The following is a 21,635-nucleotide window of genomic DNA, read 5'->3' on the forward strand; positions in this document are numbered from 1 at the left end:
GATAGATAGATAGATAGATAGATAGTAAAACAATAAACCGTTCACTATCATGGACAAAATAACATTCTCCTTTATTTTTTATTATGGTTTTGCTGACAGTTCCTCATATCAAAAGCAGTGATGTGCTCTATACAGTGATTATGGACATGTTTTAAAGGAGTTTCCAGACCCTCATCACTATTAAACTCCCCACAGGGGGGCAGCAAAGGACGTAATCATCTACTGCCCTGTATGACATGAGTGACATTTGTGCTGTTTGTAGAAAAAAATAAGAATAATGTGCAAAAGAGGTCCTTACATAAGACCAATGCAAAGTAGGAGTGTAAACAAAAGAAAGGAAAAACAATCACTTAACTAATAACTCTTTGAGGAATTTTGAAGGCTTTGGCTACCCGGCAGTAATTCTCATTATCTGTCAATTTTGAAAGCATTTTCAAGTAATCCCTTGAATTTAGGCCATAAGTTATTATTATCATATGACAAGTCAGAACTAATTTCACATTCTTACATTATATGAACAGATTAAGACTAATATAGACAAATAGAAAACAAGACAAATAAGATTAAAAGTATTAACAAACCTGAGAGGTTGTCAAACAGTTTTCAGAAAGCAATGCCCTTAAAGTGGCAACAAAAGCTTATAAACTTTGCAAATACAATCTTTTCAATAATCGGCTTTAAATAATGCAGACACAGAGAGCTTAGACGCTGTAACATTAATCAAACCAACACCAAATGGGAAACAAACAAAGCGCTTCCACGTCACACGACCAAAGCAGCGGGTTCATCTCGACAGGGATTTTCACATGCATTTCAGTGGACCATGCTGGCTCATTTGCCTCACCAAACAAGAGAAAAAGGTACAAACAAACACTGCCTCTTACATTCCTGCAGTAAGTACCAAAGGCAGAAATTCAACTTTTTATTTTTAATTCTTCCTTTCATTCCTTAAAGGGCACTTCATGACAATGTGTTTAAAGAGATGGTTCATCCACAAATATAATTCTGTCAAGATTTACTCACCTTCATGCTGATCCAAAATAGCATTACTTCATTTCTGATCACTGAAAAATAAAAACGTTTCATTGGATTTACTCATTTTTTTTAAGGTAAATGGTTGCAAACAATTTATATGGGCTGAATTTAAGCAAACAAATTAAGTTGAACATTAGTAAATTACTTTGCTTAAATTCAGCCCATATAAATAGTTTACAACCACTAACCTTAAAGAATTACTAAATCTAATTCATTTTTTTCAGTGTAGAGTGTCTGCAACCTACAAGGTTTGCTCAAAAATATCTTAACTTATATTTTGATCATTAACAATATATTACAAGTTTAGCTGTCCCTTACTTTAAAAGGGATAATTCACCCAAAATAAATGAAAACTGTCATCATATTCTCACCATCTACTTGTTTCAATCACAAAAGAAGATATTTTGAAGCAAGTTGGAAACAGTCATTGATTTCCATAGTAATTGTTTTTCGCAATTTCGGCAACCAATTTCCAACATTGTTCATAACATCTTTTGGTGTTGAACAAAAGAAAGACAATGTCCATGTTTGTGCTGAACTCTCCTTTTAAGTTGTGCTTTCCTCACACGGCACCGCACAGACTCTGTGTCATGTCTCCTTTGGTAACACAGACCGGATCATCTCCGGTCTCCTTCCCCGGTGGCTTGCTCCTCATGGAACCAGGCTGCGAAAGAGTCCCACGGAGCATACAGAGAGATCCGCAACACTCCCAAAAGCCCTGAGCCGGACTGGAGGAAAACAGTTGCCTACAAGGGTGGCAGAACTGGTAAAAAAGCAACATAAAGAACACCGCTGTGCCGTAACCCAACAACAACATTACTTCTAACACCGGCGCATCCACCCAATTGTAGAACTCAGTCTGGTGGATGTACCACATCAAAGTCAGACCTGTGTTTTCAACAAAACGAAGTGAATAATACACAGCTAACCTCCTCCAAGCTTGACCCTTGTCGATCAGATCCGGGTCATCCAATTTGAGCTGCACGGCGGACCAGCAGAACACATTAATGCCAGCATATAGAAAGGTCAGCATGCAGAGGACGATGGTGGTTCCCACTCGGGTCAATGTTTTTTCAATGTTCTCTGGAAATGGAGATCGGCTGCTCCAGAAAAGGGCCCACGGGTGAAGAAAGAAGAGGATGAAGTTGGCCAACACCACCGGAAACACCCATACCTTCAGCACGGAGCTGAAGAGGACCAGGACGGCCACACGGGTGGCAATCTCAAACCCACGCCACAGGAACACGCACATGTATGCCAGTGGACGCACGGAGACTTCGTAGTCATCGTAGCGTATCTTTATGGCGAGAATATTGCAACGTAAGGCTCCGTATACAATAGAGAGAAGGGAGATGACCATCAGTGTGCCTGCGGGAGAGAAACGAGTGAAACATGATCATGGTGAATATTATACAAAGTTTGTGGCTAAAATGAACTGAGATTAGATCAGTGTTGAGTTTAAACAGTTTACTGCATGGAGGGAACAAAAAATCCAGGAACTAAAATGAATAATTGGATTAAATCAGTCAGTGATTTTTTAGACTTTGTGTCATTTTTATGTTGCATACACAAAAATAAAAATAAACAAATTTAGAAAGCAAATAAAAAAATTATAAAATAAATAAAGAAAATTATAAATAAAAAAAGTAATACGCAAACTAGAGATGCTCTTAATAACCGTTTATCCATTAACCGAAAGGATGCATTTTTAACCCATTAATAGTATTCAAGGGTTAAAAACTATTATTTGTGACCCGATCTGGCAAAATAAGTTTGAGACGCACTGTTCTATGTTAAGGTAGAGCCTGATAAAGTGAAAAAACAATGAAAAAAAATAAAATGGTTTTTTTTTTTTTTTTAGCTAATTTCACAGAACAAAGATTCAAAAATAATTTCAAAAAGTTTCGTAGTGCAGATTATTTGAGTAAAGGTATTTAAATGACTATTGAAGTTATTCTTTTTTGTTAGTTTATAATTTTTTCTATGCCATTGGAAACACTACAGGAGCATCAAGATTTGACGATGTTCTATTGTTAAGATGTTCTTTGCTGTTCTATGCTATAAATCACTATTTTAAAATGCAATATGCATATTTAATGTGTAAGACACAAAATAGACACGTCAATCATATATTTATTAGGTAATGGTTAATATTCGGTTAATGAGCGGCTAAATAAAAAAGAAAGGCTTCTATTAGATGTAATAATTTTAGAAATAAATAAATATAAAAATAAATGCATCCAAAAATAAAATTAATTAAATCATCACTTATATAATACAAATTTAAAGAAATATAGAAAAAAATCAAAATGTAAAAGAATATTCAATTTTAGTTTAATTCAATAATAATTATTATTTGGGCTGAAAGTATATATTAATAAATGTTGGAATAAAATGTAAATAAATAGATATCAAATAAATAAAGAAATTTTAATAAAATCATCAATGAAATATTAAACAAAGAATTTAATATAGTGCTGAAATTAATTAAATAAGGAGAAAAGTAATACACAAATGCAAGACTACATTTTATAACTGAATAAATGTAGCATTAAATATGAATCAAATTTTTTATATAATTATCAATAACTTTAAATATTAAAATATGAAAAACATAAAAAAGCATACAAAAAATAACATAAAAATAACATAAAAGAACATTAAAAATACAGAAGGAATACTGAAAATATAAATGAAAAAATAGTCACGCTTTATTTTGATGGTCCGTTTGTTAAATTTATATTACAATTCATTGTCATTAGATTATAAGTAGACTGTTAGGTTGCGGTTAGGATTAGTGTAAGTTGACATGTACTTCTTATAGTATATGTACTGTTCTTAAAATGTCTGTTAAATGTCTGCTGAAGGAGCAGTATCAGCAGATATTAGGCAGACAGTCTAATACTCAATGGACCATCAGAATAAAGTGCTACCAAAAATAGTTTTATTAGTTTTACCCAATCATTTATTCCTTTGTTTATTTTCATATCACTGCATTATTTATTTTTCATTTGAGTTAGTTTGGTCCTCCAGATAACATAATGGCTATGTTGCCATATCGTTACATAATTTACTGTTTTGTTTACTATTGTTGTTCAGTAATAAAAGACAACAAAAGCAGACACCCTGAAGGCCTGAATCCACCAGCCGTGCAAACATATGGCCTCTTTCAGCCTTCCATCTGATCTAAAGTCAGTCACCGTTTCATTAGTCTGTGCCTCGTGGGTAACAGGGTCAGACTGATTCACTGTCCATTATCATCTTCCATCTGCAATGCTGCTTTCAAGGACAGACTGCAAGGCTTCAAACACATTCCTCACGCAGAGCAGATGACAAAAAATCAGCAAGGCGCAGTCTATAAATCCTTCCTAATATTCAGTGCAATGATAGTTGATGGTGTGGAGAAAAAAAATGGCATTAAACCAAATAGTGCTTTCAGCTGCTCTCATTCAGTGCAAAAAAGACTGGTTTGGTGTAATATAATCTACTTTTTATATTATTTTAATTAATAATAATAGCATTTTTTGCTTTAAAAAATAAACAGTTTTTGCTTTCAAATAATTTTTGAACTGCTAAAGTCCCATAATGAATATGACAAATACTAATATTATTATTAAACTCTTAACTGCACTGTAAAAATTGCTGGGTTCCACACAATCTTTTTACGTTGTCCTAACTCAAATGGATTAATTTAACCTAATGGTTTTCCCATTTCAAGTTGATTGAACATTAAACAATAAGGCTGTGCCAAAAACATCTCAAGAATTGTGTTGCTTCAGCTCACAAGTTGTTTGAACAAGCAGCAAACATATTCGACATATATGAGTGCGTGTAAGCTGAGAAAATAGTATATATTATTCCTTCTATGCTAATGAAGGACTGCTGGGACATTTCAAGCACAGGATGAGTCCTCCTGGTGTGGTGGCAAATTCTTCACAGCTCCAATACACTTCTCTGCCATTTGTCTTACAGTCACCATGTGCTTTTCAGCATACATAATGAATCTTCTTGTGATCTTCCTTGATTTAACTTTACCATGTTAGATGTAATTTGGCAGTTCATGACTTCAAAGTTGTAATGATACACCCATCAGAGACATTGATATATTTTAATGTACAATCTATTTACTAATGTTTAGTCATGGCCTGAGGAGGGTATGATTGGAGAGGAGAGTATGTTAATGTACTTCTCCCCCACTTTATGTTCTCAACTTTGCTTTCATGTTTGGCTGGTTTTGGGGGTTGGTACTTGCTCATGTTTGACAATGATTTGCTCAGGTTATAAAGAGAAAAGGTAACTGTTGATGTGGGTGAATGGCTTTAACCCTGCATCTCCCAGTGGGTAGCCTCATATTCTAACAAAGGCAGTTTCACTGTCTTTGTTGCACAGCATTGCATTTGCTACAGCTACAGTAAGGGCATACTCACACTATAGTTGCCTTGAACCAGGCCGAAGCACGCTTGCCCCCCTCCCATATCCCCCGACGGCCCGCACTCACATTACATTCTGGCCTGGGAACGATTACATCATTGATGATGCGCTGTTCAGTAAGCACTCTCGCTTAGCACAGTGGAGATTTCTCTAGTTATATAGTTTTAGTCGTTTGAGATGCGGTGACACGCAGTCAAATATTTCGCCGAACAGATCAGCCACTTTTGATGCTCATAAACAATTATAAAGTTCTCGTGCTGCAGGAATTAGGAGGTTATGAACCATGTTATTTATTACGTAAAATGTCCATACTGATGCTCTAAACAGGGTGGACTAACAACTTATTTAAAGAAAAACCCATAATTTCTTGAGCAAATTTTATTGTTTTACAAGCACATGCACACACACTTAAAAAATTTTTATATATATATATAAATTTTATATCGTTTTCCAAATTAATTAAAACGTATATAAACAGCACATTTAGGGCCAATGTTTCCCTTTACAAATATTATTGAGAATATTCCATATTCTATTCTAAAACATACAACCACTTAGCTAACATGTATTCTAATCTCATATATAAATCATATAAATCGTTAATGGTTGTAATTTACAGTAAGCAATTTATTAGGAAATTAAAAAAATACTACTTAATAATAATAATAATTATTATTTTTATTAATATTATTATGTAGGATCTTGTTTGTTTTTTTATGTTGATTTATTTTTTGTAACAGTCTAATTTGACAATTTGTCACTTGCAAACCACTGCAGAAACGTTAAGGCCCATGTCATAAACAGTACAGACACATTTCTTAATAAATAACCTACTATAAATTAAAACCATTAATGAATGCTATATATTATTGTTTTCACAAGCTTTGGAGATGTAAAGTAAATTCCACATTTAAATAATAGGTCACCTATAGCTTTCGTCACGAACCACGGCTGCATTCAAAATGACATTAATGTTTTCAAAGTGCATCAAGAAGAGATTGCAATTGTCAATATGAAGATCGCTAAAACTAAACTGTAAAAAAAAATACTTGGAAAGCATATTACACCTAAGAGAGATGACTTATGTTTTTTCTTGAATCATTCTAAGTTTAAATGTTAGAATGTTCTAAAGGAATAGGGCACAGGGGGATAACTGAGAATAGAACACAACCAAAAACTATGTTTCTAACAACAGCTCTATAGCTGCAAGCATATACGTTGGCGACTCAGTTTGTAAATGTTCATTGGAACGATGGATCTGGGAAATGCCAAATCAACAAGCTGTTTGTAAAGACACAACTTGCGACCTTAGTTGGATAACGATGGTTTTCAGAAACGCACCCCTGTTTGTTAGTATGTTCCATTATATTGTCTGTATATTTAAACATGTTAAACAACTTTAATGAAGTCAGATTAATTATAATGGAGTGAGATAAATAATTGATTTAAACACCATCCTTTAACTGCGTTCTGTTTTTGATTATTGGATCAGAACAGCAGCATAGGTTTGTTGTAAGCCAATCTTACAACTGTCACCCAAATATTTAAGTTCACACTTGAAAATGAGATATAAGCATATTGTTATTATAGTTTCATAGTATAACTTTAGTTTTATATTTATTAATTTTTTGATGACTAAAAAATGTCCCATCCTTGGAAAGGTGACAGATAGAGGGTTAATAATAGTAATGATAATAATAATAATTATATATTAATATTATTGTACACACTATATATTGGCACTTGGCAGTATGTGCTGCCTCATAGATTATATAAGCTTGTTTACATTTATATTATGTAAAAAAAAAATTATATATTGGTTTATTACAGGTTTGAAAAATTAACACTGATAATAAAATCCTAAAAACTTTAATGGTTAAAATGAAATGCAATGTACTGTGGTCCCACTTCACATTGACAGCACATGTTTATTAGTTACTGTCAGTGACTTTTTTATGTTGTGAAACGCTTCAGAGTATTTAATGAAATTATTGTATCTGTGCTTCAGCTTCCACATCATTTGTCTGTTGAGCTCGACTCATATTGTCTGAGAACATGCCATCTATTTTAGCTCTTGTTCTCAGAAACAGAGTGTGTCCACAAGATAACGAGAGGCCCAGATAAGTAGAGACGCAGAAATCATTTTAGAGACTCAAGTCGTAACTCAACCATATGTGTAGAATGTGCCACTGACGAGAGCCTGATAAATTTAGATGAGCAACATGAGAAGCACTTCCCATGTTTACAGGACTTCCAGAAAGATTACTGAACGGAGAAAACATGGAGAATATGCTTAAACAACCACAGTTATTGGCTGGAAATGTGACATCCCTCAATTACATAAAAACTAATTGCTCTTTGACATTTAACACTTTACAGATGTGGTGGAGAATGCAGGCAATGACAAAACTCATTAACAGAGGAACTTATAAGCTCATAAGCCTGCAATGCTCCACTTTGAGAGCCGTACTTCTCCAAGCAAGACAACTGAATGAAAACAAAGCATGAGTCTTAGTCACGCTCTAGAAACTTTGAAGATGATTTAGAAAGTTCATTTATAGTTTTGTTTTAAAAATGTTTTGTGCTAGTTTAAATCGATTCCTTTTCTTCAACTTATTAAAAAAAACAATCATGTTTATTAGTTGAATATGTGCAGAAAAACTACCAATGATGCTGTACAGAACATTCCACCAGTCACAAAGTGCGCCAAAATAGCTTTTAAGCTTCACCCACTGCCATGATGCACTGTGAATGATAAAATCATGTCTGTGCTCTCTAAATGCTTATATTTGTATAGTATATAATTTGACTTTAATTGCATAATTGGCTACTATATAGTAAAACCAGTATGTTAGAAAAGCAGTATGCTAATTTTTTTTTAATTATTAGGATGACAACATGTTAATTATGTTCATATTGTTCACATTAATACAATGTAATTTTTAGTGGTCGTAAAGTATTTCTTCATTCAATCTAATTACCTGCCCAAGACAATGTGCAATTTCAGATGCAGCCATTGTTTCTAGATACAAGCAACTACTTTAATATTTTTATTTCTGCATAATTTGTAATTTCACTGTGTCATTCACTGTGCTTCGGGAGACTGTACTTAAGCTGCCAAGTAGATAGTCCAAACCAGGCTCATGCCTAAAAAGTACCACTATGTACATTTCTGAAGAGCGCCAAATAAGTCCCAGAAGCTACGTTTTATTTTGCAGTTTTTGTTTTTATAAATCCACCAGAGGTCGCTCTGTATACTTTTTCAGATCTCAAATTTCTTGCGCGAGTGCCATTCACATCTGTTGTTATCGGGTAAATTTACCAGAGGCAGCTGTTGACTGACTGACTGACTGACTGATGGACTGACCCACCCCCCTCCTTCCCTAAAACCAACCACTAGCGTTTTCAAAAGCTTTGGTTGACCCAGTAATCCCCTTTCCTAAACCAAACTGACAGTTTTCAAAAGCAATCCAGAAAAAGAAAACTCCTCACCTGATTTTTACCACGTTTTCATAATTTACTGCATTCTCACCCTGTTATTTACTTGTTTATTTTATTTTTTGGCTTTTGTTTTTGTCTTACCCACTTTCTAGAATAGTTTTTGCTGGACTCGAGTTCCGTCATCGTGGTCAACTCCTCTCTACATCTCAAGTCTTCCGATAAACATGTCGAGCTAACAGGACAAATTGGTAACAGCGGGAAAGCTACAAAGCTAACATACTTCTGGCTACATAGTTTGCGATCTACAGAAATGTATATAGGGCTCCGTTTTCAGAATGAGCCTATGTTGAGATAGTCATGTATCTTTGTGGTATTGTCCAATTTTTATATGCTTCATTGCATCAAATTAAAGATTTTAAAGTGACGATTCACCTCTTTGTTTCATGGTTAATAAAAAAGATTGTTTTAAACCCCTATTGAAAAAATTAATAACAAAATACTTCCTGAACCAGCAGCACTGAACAAGTGAACAGGCACTAATGCACTCTATAAACCAAATTACACTACAGCACTAAGCTTTTGTTTTCTCTAAGAGCCTTTATCCACCAGTCTGTCTCCTAAAGCACTTTATATGAGCATCAGAATGAACTTAATGTTTTGTTCATTATAGGGATGCATGATTTTGTAAAATACATACATTTGGATATTTTCTTTTTTGTTTATATATGAATACAAGTTGACCAGATGATTAAAAGAATTAGTAACTTTAGATTAGACTTGGTGTTTTTTTTTCTGGTGTGTATATCTGCTTAATATATAATAAACAAATGACAAGCATAGATAAATATAATAGAGGAAAATTACAAAGCAATGCTTAAGTACAGAATGACACATGAGATGGTGATTCGCATTGTGGCCTTTACATCCCGGGTGTGCATTATTTTCCTATAATTTAATGGGCTGGAATTAATTATTATGTTACACTATGGTTACAACATCTACATTGTTCAGATGTTGTATTTAAAGCAATTAGTCAGTTTTGTCCTCAATCTGCTGTGTGTAGGATCAGTTTTGTACAAATCCACTTTAGAATAATTCTCCATTAGCTAATGTTAATTAACGTATTTACTAACATTAACTAAGTATAAATGATCTTGTAAACTATTTATTCATAATTGTACAACATTAACTTATGCATTATTAAAATCCAAAGTTGTGGTAGTTAACATTAGTAAATTCACAACAAGTTAAAATAATCAATCATTCATTCATTTTCTTTTCAGCTTAGTCCATTTATTAATTTGGGGTTGTCACAGCAGAATGAACTGCCAACTTATCCAGCATATGTTTTATGCAGCGGATGCCCTTCCAACTGCAACCCATGACTGGGAAACATTCACACACACTCATTCACACACATACACTATGGACTTTAGCTTACCCAATTCACCTATACCAAGTCTTTGGACTTGTGGGGGAAACCGAAGCACCCGGAGGAAGCCCATGCAAATGCGGGGAGAACATGCAAACTCCACACAGAAATCCCAAATAACCCTGCTGAGGCTCGAAACAGCAACCTTCTTGCTCTGAAGCGAACGTGCTACCCACATTAACAAAGATGAATGAATACCGATAAATACTATAGCAATAGATAGAACTTTGTCAAAACCTGCCTGTGACTACTTCAACTGTGCGTTTATCTGAAAATAATGGCACACCTTAGAACACCCATTATCCTATCAGAATCAAGCATTCAACATATACTTTTTTTCTATACAATTTACTGCACCAAACATTTTAAACCAGGATGGTGTTATTATATTTATTATACTTTAGTATTGTTAAATTTTTTTATTATTTTTTTCACTCTTGTATTTGGTCTCTGAGAGCTACAAATTACATTTTGTTGAATCACTACAATGACAAAAATAGTTCATATCTTTTTATCTTTATCTTTTATAGCCCTGTAGTATAATCAAATGTAAGATAACATGATATTTTCATTGTATAAATATTTTTTTGTTAAAATTACAAACATTATGCATAACATTTAACAAAAGCTCTTAAATACTTTAATTGATTTCAGCTTTGAAGTACTATATTTGGCTAAGCAGTCAATGGATTTCTTGGAAAGGAAAAACTAAAATAGTCACCCTTGCTTTAAGTAAAAAAGCTATTAGATACTGGTATAAACCTAATCCACCACAAACGCAATATTGAATTGATGTTTTTTAAAATATCTTCATTAGAAAATTACATACTGTGTGCATAACCAAAAAAGATACAATTGTTGTGGTCCAAAAGGATTGAGTACATTACTCCCATTCAACCTAATGTCTTTTTGCTATAGTGCTTGATGGATTTTTACAGTAAATATTGCTTCCAAATTTCCTTTAGATGCAAAGGGATATGTTGATAATGCGAAGGGATAAGTTGTTTTGTTACTGTCTTGAAGACATTTGTGTTTCTTTTTCATCCCTAATTAGGAAATTTAAACTGGAAAAGCTGGAAAAGTGACAAATGTCTACTGATGTTAATTGCATGTCTTTGCAATACAATAATTATAAGTTCTTGCATCCAAATGCTTTAAATTTGCTTAATGAACACATGCAAATGATAAACTTCAATTCAATTATTGTAAACTCTGAATTGTGGTTTACAATAAGGTTTCATTAGTTAATGTATTTGCTAACATAAACTAATAATCAACAATACTTGTGCAGCATTTAATAATTGTAGTTAAACATTTTCTAATGCAGTACACATCCACTGAGTTAACATGAACAAACAATTAACAACTGTATTTTCACTAACATGAACAAATTCTGCTATAAATGTATTGTTCATTGTTTGTTCATGTAAGTAAATACATTAACTAATGCAACCTTATTGTAAAGTGCTAACCACTATTTACACTTGCGGTGTTGCACAGTTCATGCTGAAATAATATATTATGCTGCCCTGTAGCTCATTGTGTGTGATTTTCTTACCTCGGCCGATAGAAAGTTTTCTCTGGAGCACACAGATGTAGAGCTGTAGTGTGAGTTGGGGTGCAGAGCCCAGGAAGGCCTGTATGACAGAAGTCCTGGCGAAAGCGGCTCTGTGGGTCACTAACTTCCCCTCTGCCTGTCCCACTTCTTGCTCCACCTCCTCCGTCTGTCCTTCGCGAGGAATCTGCTTTTTACGGGTGATGGTGACATACGGCTCCTCCACCTTTCCTGCACTGCCATAGATACAGAAGGCATCCAGGCACCTACAGTATAAAGGAATAAATCTGGCTTTAGTTATTTGAAATACATTTTTTGTGCCAAAGATTTCAAAAATACATGTTCCTTGTTCATACACGTGTCTTAATATGGAATATTTGTTTTGTATATATTTATTATAGTCAAAGGAAATTGCAGATATTATTAATTTGAATAATTAAGTGGTTTCATGCCTTCTCAAATTAATTGAAACTTTATAGGACACAAAATGGCTGGCATGGTGGCTCAGTGGTTAGCACTGTCACCAGCAAGAAGGTCGCTGGTTCGAGTCCCAGCTGGGTCAGTTGGTGTTTCTGTGTGGAGTTTGCATGTTCTCCCTGTGTTCAGGTGGGTTTCCCCCACAGTCAAAAGACATGTGCTATACAGTAGGTGAATTGAATAAACTAAATTGGCCATAGTGTATGAGTGTGCACGTGAGAGTATTTGGGTGTTACTCAGCACTGGGTTGTAGCTGGAAGAGCATCCACTGCAATAAACATATGTGGGATAAGTTGGCGGTTCATTCACTGTATCGACCCTTATCTGTTTCGACCCCTAATAAATAAAGGGACTAAGCCGAAGCAAAATTAATGAATGAAAATTTGGCCATAGTATACTCTATGAGTGTGAATAAGTCTGTATGGGTGTTTCCTAGTACTGGGTAGTGACTGGAAGGGCATTTGCTGTATAAAACATATGCTGGAATAGTTGGCAGTTCATTACGCTGTGGTGACCCCTGATAAATAAGGAACTAAGCTAAAGGAAATTGAATGAATGAATGAATGAAAACACAAAATATGATGGCTAGAATAGTTCTATACCTTTTCAAAATATAGTTGAAGGTAGCAATAGTTGTTCATTTTTTTACTATTAAAAAATCCTAAAATAAAACAGTTCTACAGTTTTTTAATGATGGTTATAATAAAAATCATATCATAAAATAAAAAGTTATATAAATTTTAATTAAATAGAATAAGTAACAATATTTACAGTATATTGACTTAAATTGAATTTAAAAACAGTAATAAAATTAAATATGTTCTTTTTAAGTTCTTTTATACATTCTTTAAATATTTTTGGTTATTTGACGGTAGCAACATATTTTATCTTAATAATTTTTATTACGGTGTCATAGTGGCGCAGTGGGTATCACAATCAGCTCACAGCAAGAAGGTCACTGGTTCGAGTTTGCTTGTTCTCCCCGTGTTTGTGTGGGTTTTCTTCGAATGCCCGCTTTCCCCCACAGTCCAAAGACATGCGGTACAGGTGAATTGAATATGCTAAATTGGCTGTAGTGTATGTGTGTAAATAGAAGAGTGTGTGGGTGTTTCTCAGTGTAGGGTTGCAGCTGGAAAGGCATCCTCTGCTTAAACGTATGCTGAATAAGTAGGTGGTTCATTCTGCTGTGGTGACCCCTAATTAATAAAGGGACTAAGCTGAAAAGAAAATGAATTAATTAATCATTTTTTTAATACTAACAAAAATAAATGTAAAAATTAAATAGTTTTTAAAAATTAAATACAATACTTTTAAATCAAATATGCATTCAAATATATAATTATTTATTTATTTATTTTAGCACTGATTTGCCATTATGTTCACTGTTTACAAGTTCCTGTAGTATCTACAGTAACTTACTGGCAGCAGTTCGCCAGTAACTTACTGTAAATAAATTGCAGCAAAACTAGTTTTAATAAAGCTTTACAGGCATTCAGTAATGCATAACTATAAAATACAACTTATATTACAGTTAAATACTGTAATCATTTACACAATAATTTACAAAAATTGTTAACAGTGTTTAATAGTGTCCATCAATAAACATTCCGACCCTGAAAAGCTGTCATTTTAGTAGGGCTCGCTAGTTTCCCTGTAGTGTCCAATAATTGTTGAATGTCAATGATATCCATCCTCCTTGTTGCAACAGACCATGCATGGGTGCTCAGCGAACTGCTCTCAATCCAGTGAGACCTGCATTATTCCAGCTCACCCGAGAACAGCTTTTGTAAGGTCTCAGTGAGCGATCTGTCCATCTCATTCATTTAAAATGCAGACGCCAGCCCTCACAGGACAAGCAGAGGTGCCACATTTTTAACAAGCATTTGCTATCCCAAACCTTGACGACAGCCTTGCCATTTTACAGTATTAGTGCGTTGGCAACCTTGATGATAATGTGATGGACGAGAGTGTGTTAAAAGAAGGCCAAGAGAGCTTTCACCGGCCATTCACACAAACTCAATGAAATAAACATCTGAATTATGCATGAATCACACTGGGCTGGAGCTTTATCTGAATAAGCTGGCATAGGTCACATTGCTAAACTGTTCTATTAGAGAACGCAGCATTAATGCTTCAATTATGCATACGGTCAATAAAGAAATGCAAGGACTGATAGAGCTGGAACAGTTCACTTTGAGGCCAGGAATGGAAGCTGTCGATAACAGCAATAACAATAATTTTAGAACATTTGAGGACACAAATTATTCATAAATGCCTTGTGGCATGGAAAACAAATAATGGTTTAGAGTGCACTTTTTTAGGATTGTAATAAGGTGACAATTTAAGTTTTTTTCTGGGCCAAAGTAATTTCTCAGGTATAATCATGCATTTTTAAATCAGGGTTATTAAACCAATGATTTCTTAAAGGGAGGGTTCAGCCAAAAAATTCTGTCAAACCTGTCTGAGTTTCTTTCTTCTATTGAACACAAAGGAAGCTATTTTGAAGACAGCTGAAAGCCTGAAACCTTTGACTTCAGTAGTATTTTGTTTCCTACTATGGATGTCAGTGGTTACTGGTTTTCAGCTTTCTTCAAAATATCTTCCTTTGTGTTCGACAGAAAAAAGTAAATATTTTATATATTTTCAATTTTGGGCAAACTATCTCTTTAACTGTTCTGAAATATTAATACAAATGCAAAAAAAAAAAATCTACTGATTTTTAAATAAATCTACAAATTTTTATTTTACATTTTGAAAAGTTTCCATTTTTCAGTTTCATTATGTGTTACAATTTCCATAGATGTGAGTGTATGTAAATGTATATATAACCCATTTAAAAAAAAAAAAAAAAAAATATATATATATATATATATATATATATATATATATATATATATATATATATATATATATATATATATATATATATATATATATATATATCCATTTCTCGTTAAATATAGGCAATGTATTTTGGTTTATTTAAACAAAACAGATTTGATAAACAAATATATTTATTAAAATTATATTTTAGTCACCAAACATCTTTATAAATTAAAAAGATAATACAATTAAATTCAAGCAAAATATTGACAAAGAAAATACTATACAGAATTTCAACAATTTTTCAATTTTTATTTTTTTATTTTTTTATTTGTATTTAAATATTTTTCTATAACATATAAATTTGGCTGTATTAGTTTTTGGACTGTTATTGTAAGTTATTTTGTTAGATAAGCTCCAGATTTGGCTTCAGTACTTACTAATCTAATGTATGTGCACAAATATAATATTGTTTGTTAATATATATATATATATATATATACAGAGAGACAGACAAGACAGACAGACAGACAGACAGACACATTTACATATACACATACAGTATTGTTTTCTCGCTACCAACAACTTTTGGTTCCTATAATGTTGTTATGTATCAACCCTATTACTGTTTACTAAATATAAAAGTGACATCATCCATGTGAAATCCCTCCTGCCTTTACAGTACTGCCACTATTACTCTTTACAGTAAACAACTGATGCATGATAACTGTATGTTGTATATTTATTTAACTGTATATACATATATTTTTTCGTTTATTTATTTATTCATTGTCTGGTGGAATGTTACACCTGACAGATTAACACCTTATTTTAAGAACACCTTATCTTCAAAAATGAAAATGCCCCCATTTTATAGAAAGATCCGCAGACGCGAGGCAATAATGAACCCCGAAACCTCTGGCAAAACCCACCATCTAATCGACCAGTAAATTAAACGTCACACATCAATAATATTCATCAACAGATACAGCACATGTTTATCTAACGCATGCGAGGGAAAAAGAAAAAATAAAGCCCTTTGTTATGTGCTATTCGCTCACAATGGACACTGTTTATATCTACGACAATCCATTATATGGAGGATAGATGGATGATGGATGGATAACTCCCTTCCATAATGATATTGTAGAAGTAGAAGACAGTAGCATATTAGCCGCTTACCTTATTATTGGACCTAGTTGTAAGATATGAAGCAGCAGCACTAGAGGTCTGTCTCTGCTCAGGTCTCTGTGAATAAAGATGAGTGTGAGCTGCACCAGCACTGATGGCACCAGCGTGAAGAGGAGCGTGAAACCCTGCCAAATCTGATCGCCTGCGGAGCGGTACGTGGAGCTCAGATACAGAGCCGCTGTCGTCTCGGCCGTAAACAAAGAGACCGACACAAGGACAGAGCTGGGAAGTCTCATCCTCACTCAACCATGCTGGTTTCCTGCTTTCTGGTCTCCTGAGCCTGCATTTTGAAGTTACGGCGGACGCACCAAGCACCAGCCGCAGACTCGCACAGCTGATCACCACGGCGAACAGCGCTTGTCCGGGTCTCACCGGTAGAGGGCGCAGCGAGATCAATGTTTACAGTGGAGTGCAACATTGTTTATGTATAGTCAGAGCGTCGTATTACGTTTTTTTCCAAATACACATTTATAAACGACAGACACAGTGCTTGAGTAAGTGAATAAAATGTGCACTGACCTCATGCCAAGTCTAGAATTCGTTTCCTTTCTTTCTTTTTGTGTTGATTACCATTGCCATCCCCTCCCCTAGCCTATAGCCTATCAATGGCACTCTTGTTAAATAGGAGCAAAGAAGGCTGTGAAAAAAATGTTTATTGTTTAATCTATATCTTTTGCTTTTTCCAATATCTCGAACACAATTACTGGCAATTGTCTGATTCTATATAAACTGAATATATATTTTTAAATACATTCCATTAATGATTTTTTGCATTTTTTTTTTTTATAGGATTAGGGAGATGTTTGATCCTGGCCTTCTGTTTCACAGGGCTTTACATATCAGAAAACAGTAACAGTTGTGAAACTCACTAAAGAACATATATTTGCTCAACATTATTGAGCTTTACCTAACACTGAAATGCCCATTTTCTCTATCAGTGCAATAATTTGAAAAAATATAGCCTAATGGACATGTAAGATTACAGGAGTTGCTTATGCAGATATATAGTGAATTGGGCATTTGTTCATGTTCCAAATAAGCAAATGTTCACTATATAGTATATATATAGTATAAATAAACTAAATAAAAAAAATGATTAAAATATCGAAATTCTTGTGAAATAATAAGCCACATTTTACAATAAGCTTTTATTGGTTAATGTATTTAGTAAGAACTAAAAATGGACAATACATACGCAGCATTTACCAATTCAATAATAAAATCCAATTTCATCCCTGTTAGCATTTATTAATGTACTGAGAGTTAACCTTAAATAAGAATGAACAACATTATTTCATTAACTGATGTTAACAAACATAAATACTGTAATAGATGCATTGTTTATTGAAATGATTAATTAGCAAGGAAGAGGAAAACCCATTGATATAATAGAGATGTAATCATTGATATAATATAGATGCACCTTTATTAAAGTATAAATTAATTCTTTAAAAACACATCTATATAGGTATATTTAAGTGCCCTTTCCATTTTAGGATGGGGGATAATCACGAGAATTATCCTATTCGGGGGTCAGTGTGTGACTGAAAATCCTGGCTCTAAGTGCAGAGACAGTAGAAAAACAAACAGAACAGTTATTTACTTCAATATTTACTTTTCTCATTGCTGCTCTAAGTATTATGAGCTATTCAGAAATAATAGGTAATAATAATTTGTAAATTACTGCTGAAGTGTACTATCACTAATAAGTTTCTGAAAATGTCTTCACTTGAATTTAGAGGCTTTAGTGTATCGTTTAAATAGCAAGATTTTTCAACAGTTATTGGATTGTTGTGTGGCTGCCTACTATGTAGGTGGCTACTCATCAACGGCAGTCATGCATACAAATACGATGACCGACAGAGGGCGCTTTAGGCACTGATATGTAAAATGAAAGACGAAACACTTGTATGAATCATATTAAATGTGTTCTGCATGTGTTGTTTTGCAGCGCTATCAGTATCAAACACAATTGTGAGTGTTGGGGCTAAAAGTATTGGTTAAGGATGTGGTAATTTCTTAGGGTGAACTGCCGTTCTCGATTTTCAGCTATTGGACAAAGCTACAGGTAAATGTTTAGTCAGCAGCAGGCCCGTAGTCAGCCTGGTAAAAGTGGTGGTTATTTTCTCTCAAAAATTGACTATTAAATTATTAGATTATTAGATCTAAATACGGCATTTTAGTGATATTTTAAGCACTATTTTTTAGCTGGATTAGCTTGTCAGATGGTCATCACCACACTTATTGATGTAGCAAAGACATTTCCTAAGATTTAGAATAAAGAAATATGAATAAATAATTAATTTTAAAATGCAAATTTATAACATCACATACAGTATCATTAGAAAATATTATTCAGTTGAGGTTTTAAATTAAAAACTATAGTCTATTGTCATTTATTATGCAAATAACAACCTGGCCTGCACATTTTACTTTACTCAGTCAGAATTTGGCCATTTGAATACATAATAAATAATGTAGAGCATCGTGATTTTTCAAGCCTCTCTTGTAAGAAGGTACATTTGAAAATTTATGCATAACAATAGCCAAATTAGTATTCAAATTCATTTTAATATGGGCCACTTTTGGTGCCTAACATAACGGGGTTTTTTTTGTTTCAAGAATAAGGTCAAAGATTTTGAATGAAAGCTACTTGTATAACAGTTTCTCTGTTTAAGAACAATACCATTGGTCAGTAGTGAAAGATGACGTCATTCACGTCAGATTGTATGTTTTCTTGCACAGCTGAATGTTGAACTCGTGAAAAAGAATTGTTAGCATTGGTCAAAACCGATTAGCTGAAGTCACGACAGCCAACAGAGAATTCTACTTGATCTTTAAGCTTTTATTGATGAGATATTTTCACAATTTATAATGGGATACTAGTCAAAATAGGACAAATGAGCTTATGGGACAAATTATGGACCTTTGTCAGATTGACATGTTGCTTTGTCTTATTTTGCACAATTTATGTAGTTTCAACTCAAATATCAGATGTCCCTTTTCTGTAAATGTTGTCAGAATCATGATTAAAGCATTGTAGCTATTAAGGCAGTAAAACCAACTTCCATACATGCTAATATGCCCGAATCGCTCAGCAGGAACTTTGAAGGAATCAACCTCAAAGCTTTCAGGTGCAAACTGTGACTTAACTCATTTAATCAAACAGTACTATTTATAGTAAGCTAGTTTGTTTTCGTCTGTAATAGGTTTCTTGTGCTAATGAGCACTCTATATTTGTACAGGAAGTCTTTCCTAGAAAGCAACCTTACTAAATGCTTGACATTTTGAAGTGTGAAATTAAAAAGCACTTAAAGTACCCAGAATAAATGTTCATTAGACTTGTTACAGGGGTCTTGAACCATAATCTTATCTTAAGGTCATATTACTTCATTATGAATATTAGTTTCAGAAAAGTCAAAAACAGCTACTCTCTAAAAACTTTAAGCTACTTTAAAGGAAAGCCTGTTCACTCTGCAGCCACATTTTCAAATGGTCATTTGCTTCCATATTATGATTTGTTTTAATAATAAAAATAAACTTATTCAAATTAGTATAGTGTAGTATGTTTAGTTTGCTTTGTAAAAAAACTCTGTCTTGATTTATTTTTAAGCAGCACATTAAAGTGTGATTATACCTTAAGTTAATAAAACTCTTTACACTACCTGACAAAAGTCTTGTCGTCAATCCCAGTTGTAAGAGCAACAAATAATAACTTGACTTCTAGTTGATGATTTGGAAATTTGGCAGAAGGTCGATTTTGATGATTTTTTATGGATTTTTGATGAATCATCTGTTGAACTGCATCCCAATCATCATAAATACTGCAGAAGACCTATTGGAACCCGCATGGACCCAAGACTCTCTCAGAAATCAGTCAAGCTTGGTAAAGGAAAAATCATGGTTTGGGGTTACATTCAGTAAGGGCACATACGAGGGATATGCAGAGTGGATGGCAACATCAACAACCTGAGGTATCAGGACATTTGTGCTGCCAATTACATTACAAACCACAGGAAAGGGCAAACTTGAGCAGGGTAGCGCTCCTTCTCATACTTCAGCCTCCACATCAACGTTCCTGAAAGCGAAGGAGGTCAAAGTGCTCCAGGATTGGCCAGTCTAGTCACCAGACATTTTGTGACAAGACTTTTGTCTAAGCTAAGTCAGACATCACTGTCCTAATTAAATAATTAAAAATCAAGGTATGATCATATTTTTTTCATATAAGTCACTTCTGATTCCAAATCCTCAACTAGAGGTCAAGTTATTATTTATTTTTCCTAAAACTTGAATAGGAACTTGAACTTGAAACTTGAATAAGACTTTTGTCAGGTAATGTTTATCTCAATTATATTTATTAAAAGCTTCACACTTAATTTTTCAGTGACTACAGCTTTTTTTTTACTGTATAACAGTGTGATTTCTGAATGGACTTCCATACAAACTTAGTGCATTGCCATGTATAAAAGTTTAACTCAGAAATTCCTTTACAATTACAAAAAAAACATCCACACTAGTTTTGTTGTTCTGTTAATCAAGTGCATACTCCTGGCATTTGAACTATTTGAACTAAAATTAATGCTTAGAATGGTGCATATAAATAAAAATTGAGACACAGCTTTGATTTTAATTACAACTTAGAAAACTTGTGTTTACAGTTGAGTTTCCTGCTGATGAAAGTGTTAACAGTGCAGATTAAAAATGCTGCATAAAATCTGTCATTATATATAATTATCGAAGTGCCTTTTTTGTCTAATCATCAACTGTAGACTGCAGGGAAAAACATCCTGAAATCATTCAGTGATGTATCCAATCCACAGTGTGAGCCCACTTAATGCTTGAGATACAGATTCCCATGGCCTTATCGATTCAGCAGGATGTTTGTATGTGTTTTTGTGTGCCAATCTATAAAATTCACCGTAATAGGATATCATTCTTGGTGTAATTTGACAGGTTTTTCAGGAACAGATTTCAGCAGTGATTACGGACCCCATTCTGCTCTGCTCCGTGAAATTCCTCTAGGCTCTCTGAATGCGATTAGTATTGGCGCAGGCTCAAGAAAATGTAAGATAAATTGGAAACAGAAACACAGCTTCACAAGTGAAAGATTAGAGAGGTGAAAGACAGACAGATACTTTTCGAGACGTGATTGATATGTACTGCTGTATCTACTGAATATAGTGTTATTTTCCCTGAGTTAAGTATGAAGCCAAAATTGTGGATTTATAGACCTGCATGTTCTCATGTTGA

The 21,635-nt window shown here is 33.8% G+C and overlaps 2 protein-coding genes across 9 annotated transcripts in view; one reads left to right on the forward strand and one right to left on the reverse strand.

Moving 5' to 3' along the window:
* grpr (gastrin-releasing peptide receptor) overlaps positions 1 to 21,635 on the forward strand; it is a 64,419-nt gene that overhangs the window by 2,110 nt on the left and 40,674 nt on the right. The window lies entirely within an intron of this gene.
* xk (X-linked Kx blood group antigen, Kell and VPS13A binding protein) lies at positions 53 to 16,748 on the reverse strand. 8 transcript variants are annotated; one of them, XR_015501923.1, is made up of 5 exons: positions 16,377 to 16,748; positions 11,898 to 12,160; positions 1,965 to 2,403; positions 1,407 to 1,781; positions 53 to 1,064 (listed from the first exon to the last, which is right to left on the reverse strand). XR_015501923.1 is itself a non-coding variant. In XM_087272334.1 (4 exons), exons 1-4 carry the CDS (start codon positions 16,619 to 16,621, stop codon positions 1,598 to 1,600), a joined length of 1,131 nt encoding a protein of 376 aa, XP_087128460.1. In that variant the 5' UTR covers positions 16,622 to 16,748; the 3' UTR covers positions 53 to 1,597. The 8 variants fall into 8 exon arrangements, 3 of the variants coding, with proteins under 3 accessions (XP_087128460.1, XP_087128461.1, NP_001012254.1); XR_015501924.1 differs by having other exon boundaries at positions 53 to 1,137; positions 1,224 to 1,798; XR_015501925.1 differs by having other exon boundaries at positions 949 to 1,064; positions 1,407 to 1,798.

The sequence above is a fragment of the Danio rerio genome, chromosome 11 (assembly GCF_052040795.2).
Source record: "Danio rerio strain M-AB ecotype USA chromosome 11, GRCz13ab, whole genome shotgun sequence".
Classification (NCBI taxonomy): Eukaryota; Metazoa; Chordata; class Actinopteri; order Cypriniformes; family Danionidae; genus Danio; species Danio rerio.